This window comes from Tachysurus vachellii, chromosome 12 (assembly GCF_030014155.1).
Source record: "Tachysurus vachellii isolate PV-2020 chromosome 12, HZAU_Pvac_v1, whole genome shotgun sequence".
Taxonomy (NCBI): domain Eukaryota; kingdom Metazoa; phylum Chordata; class Actinopteri; order Siluriformes; family Bagridae; genus Tachysurus; species Tachysurus vachellii.
Genome location: NC_083471.1, coordinates 13,512,450 through 13,524,361, shown reverse-complemented (window position 1 = coordinate 13,524,361; position 11,912 = coordinate 13,512,450). Strand labels below are relative to the sequence as shown.

Below are 11,912 nucleotides of genomic sequence, written 5' to 3'. Positions count from 1 at the left end.
CAGCAGCAGCATTTGCATATCAAAAAGCTTCTACAATTACGATGGGTCACCCCGTGACCCGGTACACAGCACATGCACTGCATGCATTATTGACAAATCAAACGTTTGTAATAACCAATGCAAGGCGCACAGGATATGATGTAATACTGTCGGCAAGGTGCAACACAGTAAACCCAGCCGAAAGAATGGTGCTGCCGAGTGAAGGGACTCCACACAATTGTACAGAGGAATCTGAAAAGTTCCTGAAAGCGTGACCAGATTTAGAGTCCCAACCTCTTTTAGGGGCACAACGAATCTTCTTTGTGGATGGATCCTGTTATCGGTATGGTTTGGTATTCCAGATCAGTTGAGTTCAGATAATGGACCTCATTTTGTAAATAAAGTAATTGAGTTCCTTGCGCAAGCATTGTGCATTAACCATAAGATGTCATGTCTTATGATGTCATTTGAGAAGGGGCACGTGTGAGTTGTGGTCTACTGTGCTCATTGCTTTTGTTGGGGGGAGAGATGGTTATATGTTTTTGGGTATGTTTTTATGTTCTGAGATGTTTTATGTCTTTGGTACGTTTTTTTGGATTTTATGTTTTGTTTTATTTTATGTTTTATTTTATTTATTTTGGTTTTGTTTTATTTTATTTATTTTGGATTTATGTTCTATGTGTTTTATGTTCTGTTTTAGTTTTTGTTTTTCGTTTGTTTGTCGAGTATGGTGTTAGGGTGGTGGTCGTCCTGGTTAGATAACAAGGTAGCCCAGAACACTGCAACTTGGGTTTTGCTGAGACTTTGCAGTCTCAGAGGGGGAGAGATGTTGTGAAAAATCCTGGGGCCTTAAGAGAATATATTTATATTATTATATTATATTATTATTATATTATATATTATTAACCAGAAGTCAGAGGATGAATAAAAGAGGCACTCTTTATTATAGTAACTCAGCAGACAGGAGAAGAAAGAGTGTAAACAGGGGACTCAGGGCCATAGAATAGAACTGTTCCAGACACGTAATGAGCTCATGGGTGATATGAAGTAGCTGGAAGCGGCGATAGCTCGCCATGACATCAGCGGGCACTGGCCTTGGGTAGGGAGACGGACGAGGATGGTGAGGTGAGGACATGATGGGGCGACCAGGATGAGCTGGCTGACGCGAAGGATCTGAGGAGAGATAAGGGGAGTTAGAGGAGATAGAGGAACGGGAGCTTGAGATAAGTGTAAACAAGCCCAGCCTGAGCAAGGACAGGCTGAGATCATAACATGAGATCATATCAAAATTCAAGCAGTTAGCAGATTAGGGGAGTCATCAAAGAACTCCATTGGTTTTTTTACACAAGTAACATTATAGCAGCAATAGCTTAACAATAATGACAACAGTATAGTAGCAATAGTTTAGCAAGAGTTTAGCAATAGTGACAATATAAGATGACAAATAGATAAGAGCTTTCTTTTAACATAATAACTTTTGACATAAATCAGACTCATAGAGTGACTTATAATTATTAAAAATCATGTATAGAAGAAAATAGCAAAGGAGAAACTTACCCATTGTAGTTGAATGAAGGATTAATCTTCAGGATGTCTGGCATGGAAAAACTGAGAGGCAAATGTAACTTTGACCTGGGAGTGAAGCTCTTTTTGAGCACACTTTTCAATAACAAAAATTGTTGTTTAGACATAATTGTTATGTGAACGAAGACCCAGGGTCACAGGCCTGGGCTCCCGGACCTGGGCCCCGGGGAACTAAGGGGAGGAAAATCCATAAATGGGCATATGGGCGAAAGGTGAAGGAAAAACAAGGGGATTGTAAGGAACAGGACGTTACAAAAACATATGAGATGATTCCAGTAAATAAGGTGACATAATGATAAGGTGATATGAAAACGGGCCTGTGAGGAGGGGAACCAATAAGGAGGCGCTTAGAAGCGTATATATAGGGGAGAATATTTGGGGCCAAATGTGTATGTATAAAAAAACCGTTACTTTGCAGGACCGTCCTGAGGGTTTTTGTTTTTGCATGCCAATGCTCTTCATGAAGATGCTCTTTTTGGGTTTTTGGGATTTCTTTTGTTACTTTCAAATTGGCAATTTCTCTTAGAGAATTGTTAGCTGATTGACCACAATAAAGAAGTTTGCTCATTCTCATTGAGGTCTGAGGAGCTTTCCCATTGTTTTAATTCGTATTAATGTTAGTGCTATCAGTAAATTAAGTTTAAGTAACAATTATATAGTATAAAAGCATTATAAAGTATATCAGTATAATTCACCCTGATATGTGCCGACTTGGAGACGGGCACTAAGTTCCTGTAAGTTCCAACCACAAGACTCTCTTATCCACCCTCAGGAGTCTTGGGATTTGCGGATCAGCTTGGGAATGGTTCGCTTCCTACCTGGAAGGACGCTCATATCAGGTAACATGGAGGGGAGTGACATCTGCTCCACGCAGGCTCTCCACTGGCGTCCCACAGGGCTCAGTACTTGGTCATCTTCTTTTCTCCCTGTATACTCACTCTCTTGGTGAAGATATTTCCTCACATGGGTTCTCTTACCACTGCTATGCTGATGATACACAACTTATCTACTCTTTCCCAACCTCAGATGCCACAGCTTCTGACCAGATCTCAGCATGTCTGGCAGAAATTTCATCATGGATGACTGCTCATCAGTTAAAGCTCAATCCTAGCAAAACTGAACTGCTGTTCATCCCAGGTGATTCATCCCCAGGTCATGATCTTGCTATATCCTTGCACAACGATCTGATCTCCCCTTCAGCCACAGCTCGTAACCTTGGGGTAACCATGGACAATCAACTGTCCTTTTCCTCTCATGTAGCTAATGTGACTCGCTCATGTCAGTTTCTTCTCTACAACATTAGAAGGATTCGGCCATTTCTGTCCACACAGGCTGCTCAGGTACTTGTTCAGTCTCTTGTCATTTCTAGACTGGATTACTGCAATGCACTGCTGGCAGGTCTACCTATGAACGCAATCCGTCCTCTGCAAATGATCCAAAATGCAGCTGCCCGGCTTGTTTTCAACCTGCCAAAGTTTTCGCATACCACCCCGCTGCTGCAATCCCTCCACTGGCTTCCGGTAACTGCACGCATCAGATTCAAAACACTGATGCTGGCCTACAAAGCCAAAAATGGACCAGCTCCCTCTTACCTCAAAGCCCTCATCACTCCTCGCACTGCACCCCGCACACTCTGATCTACCAGCACTGCTTGATTGGTTCCACCATCTCTCAGGGTAAGAGGCAAGACTCTTCTCTGTACTGGCACCAAGGTGGTGGAATGAACTTCCCCTAGAGGTCCGGACAGCTGAGTCACTGGCTATTTTCAAGCGGCGGTTGAAGACCTACTTATTCAGGGAACACTTCAACTAGCACTTCTTTCCTTATCTTTTGCATTTAAAAAAAAACAAACAAAAAAAAACACCTTTGACACTTTTTCATTGTAACTTTGAACAAATGTTTTAAACTCATGGTATCTTAAGTATGTAACTTAGTGAGCCAGCATTAATGTATTCAATGTTAGATTACTGAGGAAATATAATCTACCGCTGATCCAGACTTGCAGGAAAAAAGACTGAATGAATCATCAGTAACATAATTTGAACTGAAATACACAAAGGCATGCTCATTATAAAAGCTATGTATCAAATCAAAATAATGATTTGTAAAATAATGGTGTGCTGTATGTTGAGTATCCTAATGTTCCTGAGACAGCTTCACCACATCATGTTAACAAACCTGATATATGAATGTGTTTAACAGCAGATCTGAAATGTCACATTTGTTCATTTGCAGTGTGAGGAAAAGGGAAATTTCTTGCAGTATGTAAATGTGGTTCTAAGTAAAGCTTTCTTCTGTGTGCTCAACTCCTAACCTAGAATAGCCGTGGCCTAATATTTTGAAAATGACACAAATATTAATTTTTACAAAGTCTGCTGCTTCAGTTTTTATGATGGCAATTGACATATATTCCAGAGTGTTGAATGAATCCCCTTTCCGATTGTTTGGGGCACCCGGAAAAAAGCTTGTCTAGAGAAGAAAAGGTGAGCGCTGTGATGTGTCATCCCAACAGTAAAGCATCTGAGGCCATTCATGCGTGGGGTTGCTTCTCAGCCAAGGGAATGGGCTCACTCACAATTTTGCCTAAAAACACAGCCATGAATAAAGAATGGTTCAAAAACATCCTCCAAGAGCAATTTCTCCCAACCATCCAAGAACAGTTTGGTGATGAACAATGCCTTTTCCAGTATAAGGCAAAAGTGATAACCAAGTTGCTCTGGGAACAAAACAAAATTTTGCCTGGAAACTCCCCAAGAGGCGGGTGTACAAACAAAAACCCACAAATTCTGACAAATCCAAATATTGATTATACAAGAATATACAAGAATATGTCAAGAACTTTTCTTGGACATTCTCTGCCAGAACATTAGGGTTCGTTCCGGCAGCGTGTTGTGTGTCAAATGTCCTTGTCACTAATCTCTTATTTCTACTTGACTTATTAACTTGCCTATTTATTTATTTATTTATTTATTTATTGCCTATTTATTTCCTCCACATTGCATTTGGTCCTCATCTTTTCTTCTCAGTTTCCTATGGTTTTTGTTAATAAATTGTATTTCTGTTTTCCCTGAATTTGGGCCTGGTTTTATCCCCAAAGACACCCACTTTGCTGACAGAATGGGCTGCAATCAGGCAGGATGTCGCCCAGAGGTTGATTGTCAGCCTGCCAGGCCGAACTGCAGAGGTCTTGAAAGAGTCAACACTGCAAATATTGACTCGTTGCATAAGCTAAATTTAATTGTCAATAAAAGAATTTAACACTTAGGAAATGGATGTAATTATACTTCAATATAACATAGCAACAAAAAGACAAAAATATCTAAAAACACTAAAACAGCAGACTGTATAAATTCATATTTGTGTCACTCTCAAAACATTTGTCCCTGGCTGTACAAATAAAAGAGTCATGACCACTCCATGTGTTTAGCCTATAAAAGTCCATATTATGTTACATGTTCATCCTCATCAACCCAGGTGACCAAAGTTGGTCCTCCACATAAAATCAGTCATAAAAACCATATTAACACAGTTGCACACAAAAAGCTGACAAGTAAAATGTGCAATCAGCAGTTAGGTTACTGCTCATGTTACTCTCTTGATGCAACATCCAAATCCATCACATCCTGCCCTGAAGTACAAAAGATTGGAAAACTGCTACAATTCAAAATTTATGAAGTCATAAACTCATGAAATTATTTCCCCTGTATACACAGTGAACATATGGACAAATCCTAAATAAATATATTCAGTCATTTTCTCATTGGTGTTATGTGTTTAATAGCCTAATACAGCCAGTTTTATTCAACATTTAATGTACTGTGTATTCAATATTCAGTACCATGTATTCAGTAGTGTGTATTCAGTATTCAGTACTGTGTATTCAGTACTGTGTATTTAGTACTGTGTATTCAATATTCAGTACTGTGTATTCAGTACAGTGTATTCAGTACTGTGTACTGTGATCAACCAATGAGCAAGAAAAAAAATATTGGCACCTTTCAAAAGAAAAAGGCAAACATTATACATGATTTGTATAGAAACTTTAACAATAGAAAATCTATTGAAGCAAAATAAATATATTAACGATTTATTCTTATATTGAATTACATTTTCCACTTAAAAAGAGAAAAGAGAAGATGCCTACAGAGGGGGAAACAAAATTCTGAATTAGAAGGCCAGGAACCTATTGACAAAGGAGATTAGAGTAGCCAAAAGAAGCTACTCTGAAAAGCTTAAAAGCAGGTTTTCAGAAAACAACCCTGCGTCAGTGTGGAAAGGCCTGCAAGACATCACAAACTACAAGAGTCACCCCCCATCTCCCTCTGAAGCAAATAAAGACCTGGCTGATGACCTCAACACCTTCTACTGCAGGTTTGAGAACAGCGCCTTCACACCTCCCATCCAACCCAGCACACTGACTGACATCACACCTTTGGGAACCCCATTAACAACTCCTCCCAGCACTCAAGTTGCACTCACGATTTGTGAAGAGGATGTGAATCGGCTCTTTCAGAGACAGAAGACAAGGAAAGCCCCCTCCTGTCTCAAAGCATGTGCTGATCAACTGGCTCCTATTTTCACCCATATCTTCAACAGATCTCTGGAGCTGTGTGAAGTCCCCTCCTGCTTTAAACTCTCCACAAAAAAAAACTCTCCTCTTCACCTAAAGTCTGTCACAGAACAGATGCTGGATCCCCTACAGTTTGCCTACCGTGCAAACAGATCAGTGGACGACGCAGTCAACATTGGACTGCACTACATTCTGCAACACCTGGACTGCCCAGGAACATACGCCCGGATTCTCTTTGTTGACTTTAATTCGGCTTTTAATACAATTCCGGAAATTCTCCACTCCAAACTCCTAAGGCTCACTATACCCCCTTCCATTTGTCAGTGGATCACCAGCTTCCTGACAGACAGAAAACAACAGGTGAGACTGGGAGGTGTCACCTCCAGCATTCGGACAATCAGCAATGGCGCTCCACAGGGATGTGTCCTTCTCCCTCTACACTAATGACTGCACTTCAAGTGACCAAACTGTTAAACTCCTGAAATTTGCAGATCCAAGATGGGTCTCACTGGTCTCATCCAAGATGGCGATGAATCTGCATACCGACAGGAGGTGAAGTGACTGGTGCTATGGTGCAGTCAGAACAGTCTGGATCTAAACACCTGCAAAACTGTGGATATGATAGTGGACTTTAGGAAAGACCCCTCAACACTACTCCCCCTCACAATATCCAACAGGCCGGTGTCATCTGTGGAGGCCTTCAAGTTTCTGGGCACTACCATTTCCCAAGACCTGAAATGGGAGTGCAATACAAGAGACAATACATCAAAATATCAAAAATCAAAAGATATTTGATTTTCAAAAGAGACAAAATATCATCAAAAAGGCCCAGCAGAGGATGTACTTTCTACGTCAATTAAGGAATTATGGTCTGCCACAGGAGCTGTTGATGCTGTTCTACACTGCAGTCATAGGATCTGTCCTGTGCACATCCATCACCATCTGGTTTGCTGCAGCAACAAAACAGGACAGAAACAGACTGCAACGCACGGTCAGAACAGCAGAAAAAATAATTGGCGTCGCCCTGCCCACTCTCCAGGACTTGTACGACACAAGAACCAGAAACCGGGCAGGGAAAATTACTACTGACCCTTCACACCCTGGACATAACCTCTTTCAGCTCCTCGCTTCTTGCAGGCGCTACAGAACTTTGTTAACCAAAACTGCCAGACACAGGAACAGTTTCTTTTCACAAGCAATCACCCTGATCAACAACCCACCATAATTATATTCCCTGCTTCTTATCATAAGTACTGCATTATCAGGACTGTCAGTCATCAAATCATCTGTATATATTACACACTACTGCGCTGTATATTGCACAAAAAGCATATTGCACAATATTGTTATTTGCACTCCCACACTTTATGTACATAACTGATCGTTCATATTCTATACTCATATTTTATATATTTTATTCATTCTATATTGTATCTCATCGTCTGCATTGTTTTCTTGTATAGTATAGTGTTATTTATGTCTGTACCTTTGAGAGTCACAAACTGCTGGAACCAAATTCCTTGTGTGTGTCAACACACTTGGCCAATAAATCTGATTCTGATTCTGAGAAAATATGGTCAGCCTATGCATCAAAAGAGTCGCAAAGTGACTTTTATTCTGAAATTAAATGAGCTGCTGAATGTCCTGATGTTCCGGTTGTTCCCACTTTAGGGTGTTTTGTCGGCATCCGCTTAATCGTCCTGTCTTAAGTTTTGTGGTTAGCTGCTATGAGCGACTTTTATATTAAACCAGGTAAAAATATCACTTAGGCTGCGTTGTCAGAAACGGGTTGTAGAAATAATAATTTATTTTCTTTCTTATCCGCGGTAAACTAATCCACTATATATCTGTGACCGGTCCACGTAGTGTTATTTTTTCCCAAGCGTATTCCGGAAATCAAGCTATGATTGGTTAATAGTCATCACGCCTCCTCGCCCGGATTGGCTGGTGTCCTGTGTCCTGCTTCGGGACTGGCTCTAGTTCTTGTTTACAAGTTCCATGGAGGCGGAAGTTTTCGGAATACGGTTAGGAGAAAAAAAGTGTTAACCTAAGTATGAAGAAATCTACGTGTTGTGTGTTTTGTGTTTAGGGAATCAGGAGCGGGGATGGAATGACCCTCCACAGTTTTCATACGGCTTACAGACTGGTGGACAGAAACGGAATCTTCTCAACAAGAGGGTTCCTCCACCTCAACTCTCAGCTCAGAGTGAGTCAGATTAATCAGATGCGATGAATCGATACACCTTTTTTGTGTATATCTCTTTAAATCACGTCAGTGAGCACCCCTTTACCATCACTCTATTACTCAGTGAGTTTCAATGAAGCAGGCGTTTGATGTTATAAAATTATTCATAGATATCGTGTATAAACTTTTGCATGTCATGCTTTATAAAGATATCACGGTTGTTTAAATACTTATTTGTAGTAAATAAAGTTGATTGAGATCAGATGCAGATGTAGTTGTAGAGATGACAAAGCTCTTGGGTGCAATGATTTTAATGATTGTAGCTTCCAACCCTGTGTTTGCAGGCCCTGGATCTCCAGCCATGAACTCAATTCCTCCAAGTAATCCAGTGCCTCCTCATGTGGCCGGATTCACTCCACCTCCGAAAAGTCACGCTTCTTCAGGCCGATCAGCAGATTCACACCAGTCCTCTCCGAAGATCCAGCCTGACATGATTGAACCATCAGAGAATGAACCAAACCTTAGCGATGTTCAAGCGCCACTTCTCCAGGCGCTGACTGCATGCCGGCAAACCATTAAGGTAATAATACGGAAAATATAATCTGGACTCACAGGAGGAGTGACGTGACATACGGCTAAGTATGGTGACCGATATTCAGAATTTGTTCTCTGCGTTTAACCTATCCAAAGTGCACACACACAGCAGTGAACACACACACACACAGCAGTGAAAACACACCATGAACACACAAGCGGAGCAGTGGGCAGCCACTTATGCTGCGGCGCCCAGGGAGCAGTTGGGGGGGTTTGGTGCCTTGCTCAAGGGCACCTCAGTCGTGGCCGGCCCGAGACTCGAACCCACAACCTTAGGGTTAGGAGTCAGACTCTATAAAATAATCACATCTGCTTTACTAGTAAAATAATCCAATCCGAACATCCCAATTTAATCCCATTTTGGCTGCTATTTCTTGCCAGAGTGATTAATATCTGAAAATGAAAATGAATATGAAATTTAGGTACATTGAACTTGCTTGTTTTACAGAAACAGGTGTGCGATGACGTTGAGAGGCGACTGAAGACCTTCGAAGAGATGTGGCAAAGCGGTAAACTTTCTCTTCCGGTTAAACGCAGGATGAACGGACTTTCCCAAGGTGAGTCTGTCAGTCTTTGGGGGAAAAATTAGATCATAAGGTTGGCATTTATTTCCAGTTAAATTTAACTTTGTCTCTTGTATTAAAGGTTCCAAAAATGTGTTTAACCATTGCATTTTTTTTACAGTTAAACACAAATGGTTTACTGATTAATAAGGAATTAATATGCGTGTTCTTTTAGCTCCTCTTGTTTTGCAGAGTTTGAAGGATAATGTAGATAAAGCTAATCAGCTCAATTTATTTTCTGTGCTGAGCTGGTGACACATTTCCCTCAGATACATTTGAATTTTCTTGGATGTGTTATGATGAAGCCTTTCCCTTGTCTGTAGTTAATATTTACAGTACAGCTTTGTTTCTGACTGTTCTAATGCGCTGATGCTAGAGATCTGTAAATGTTAAATAAGCCACTAATATATTCCCAGAAAACATTACCATATCTATAATACTACAGCATCTACTTAACAGTAATTTATTCGAATAAGGACAGCTGGAATTACTGCTCAAACAGCTTAGACTGTTATAGAAAACCTCTCAACTACTTATTTAATTAGAATCACATTGATGTGGGAGAAACATTTATTTCGCTTGAATGTCCTGTTATTTATCGGGTAGACCAGGGGTCGGCAACCCGCGGCTCCAGAGCCGCAAGTGGCTCTTTCATCCCTCTGCTGCGGCTCCCTGTATATTTGGAAAATAAATATTTAATTAAAATTTTTTATTTTAGTTAGTTAGTTTAAGAAAAAAAGTAATTCTAAATTCTAAGATTATGATGCTCATGTAACATTAAAATAAACCGTGTTTAATTTTTTTTGTCGCTCAAAATATGCGTCATAACTGCCGACTTGCAAAATCCGACACACAGAAGCAGACACATTTTTGGTTTGCTGCAGCTGGCAAGTTAAAATTTTGATGTCATGAATACAAAGAGGACTCAATTAGACATTGAACATTTTATTTGAAAGTAACCTTCAACCCAGCGAGGCCACGTTCACACTGCAGGTAAAAGTGGCCCAAATCCGATTTTTTTGGGGTCAAGTGACCAGGTCAGACTTCTTCAGGAGTAGTGTGAACACTCAAATCTGGCCCAGATCCGATTTTTTCAAATCGGATCTGGGCCACTTCCATATGTGGTCCTGAATCAGACCCAAATCTGATCTTTTCCAATGTGGCCGCAGTGTGAACAGCCAAGGCGGATTTGATGCGACTTTCACGTCAATCTACATCGACATTTGTCACAATTATGCGGCGGCGAAAATTTTTTTATTTTTTTCCTTTTTGCGCCGGCGAAACCTTTTTTTTTTTTGCGCCGGCGAAAACGTGACACAAACGTGACTGGTAACGTGTGTGTTACGAGTGTTATATAAAGTGGTTACGTGAACCAGCTCATAATGCTTGCATTGAATACATCACATTATAGCATTACCTGATATGTTTGCTTGCACCAGATGATACAATACTTCCCCCATAACCTCGCCAACTTTTTAGCGCAACGGCGTGCTGCGTATGACGTCATTGTTATTGTTCGTCTGCGCATGCGGGTCAGTTCGAAACAGCAAACAGTTCACACTGGTATCTGATATTACCATTTTAAAAGGTAATGTGAACAGCCAAACAAAAAAATCAGATCTGAGCAAAATATCCGAATTGAGCATTAAGACTTCTCAGGAATCCTACTGTTGCATTATGGGAAAACATTTTCTTACAGAGATTGTTAATACTGACACTAAGGCCACGTTCACATTGCAGGTAAAAGTGGCCCAAATCCGATTTTTTTGGGGTCAAGTGACCAGGTCAGACTTCTTCCGTAGTAGTGTGAACACTCAACTAAATGACCTTTATCTGACATTTATTTTTTTAAGAGCTGAGCAGTAAGAATTGGGACAAAGCAGATGAGATCCACCGTGCCCTGATGGTGGACTACGTTAACGAAGTGAGCCAGTGGATGGTGGGAATCAAGCGCCTCATTGCGGAAACCCGCAGCCTGAGTCCAGAGCTGCTGCAGACGGACACGACGCCTCACAGCAAGGCCTCAGCTGATGTAGAGCAATGAGGAAGCGTTTTAGGCTGGAGTGCTTTTCGCTTAATGGATCGCCTTTTCCTCCATTTCTTCTGAGCCTTAGCGATTACAGGACACTGTATAAAAGAGACGGACATTATGGTTTAAATGAACTTGATAAATTTACGATATTGTCTTATTGTATAAGTAAAGGCAACTTTCCAAATCTACAATCTTATCAAATAAAATCGCAATACCGGATCATGAGACAGCAGTGCTAAGTTTACATTTTTTTCCCTATGCAACCACATCTTTCAATTTTTTATGTTAAATTCCCCAACCTGAGTATTGAGGTGGCACGACTGTTTCTACAGCATTTTCCATCATTTATTCAAAGTTGGATATGTGTAATGTATTAATGTCTAATAAAATGACTATATAGTGAAA

General features: G+C 40.6%; 1 protein-coding gene across 1 annotated transcript; it reads left to right on the top strand.

Annotated features, from left to right (window-relative positions):
* The first annotated feature begins 7,736 nt into the window (after positions 1-7,736).
* sra1 (steroid receptor RNA activator 1) lies at positions 7,737-11,912 on the top strand. Its single transcript, XM_060884069.1, has 5 exons — positions 7,737-7,885; positions 8,223-8,339; positions 8,663-8,898; positions 9,361-9,469; positions 11,329-11,912. Exons 1-5 carry the CDS (start codon positions 7,861-7,863, stop codon positions 11,517-11,519), a joined length of 678 nt encoding a protein of 225 aa, XP_060740052.1. The 5' UTR covers positions 7,737-7,860; the 3' UTR covers positions 11,520-11,912.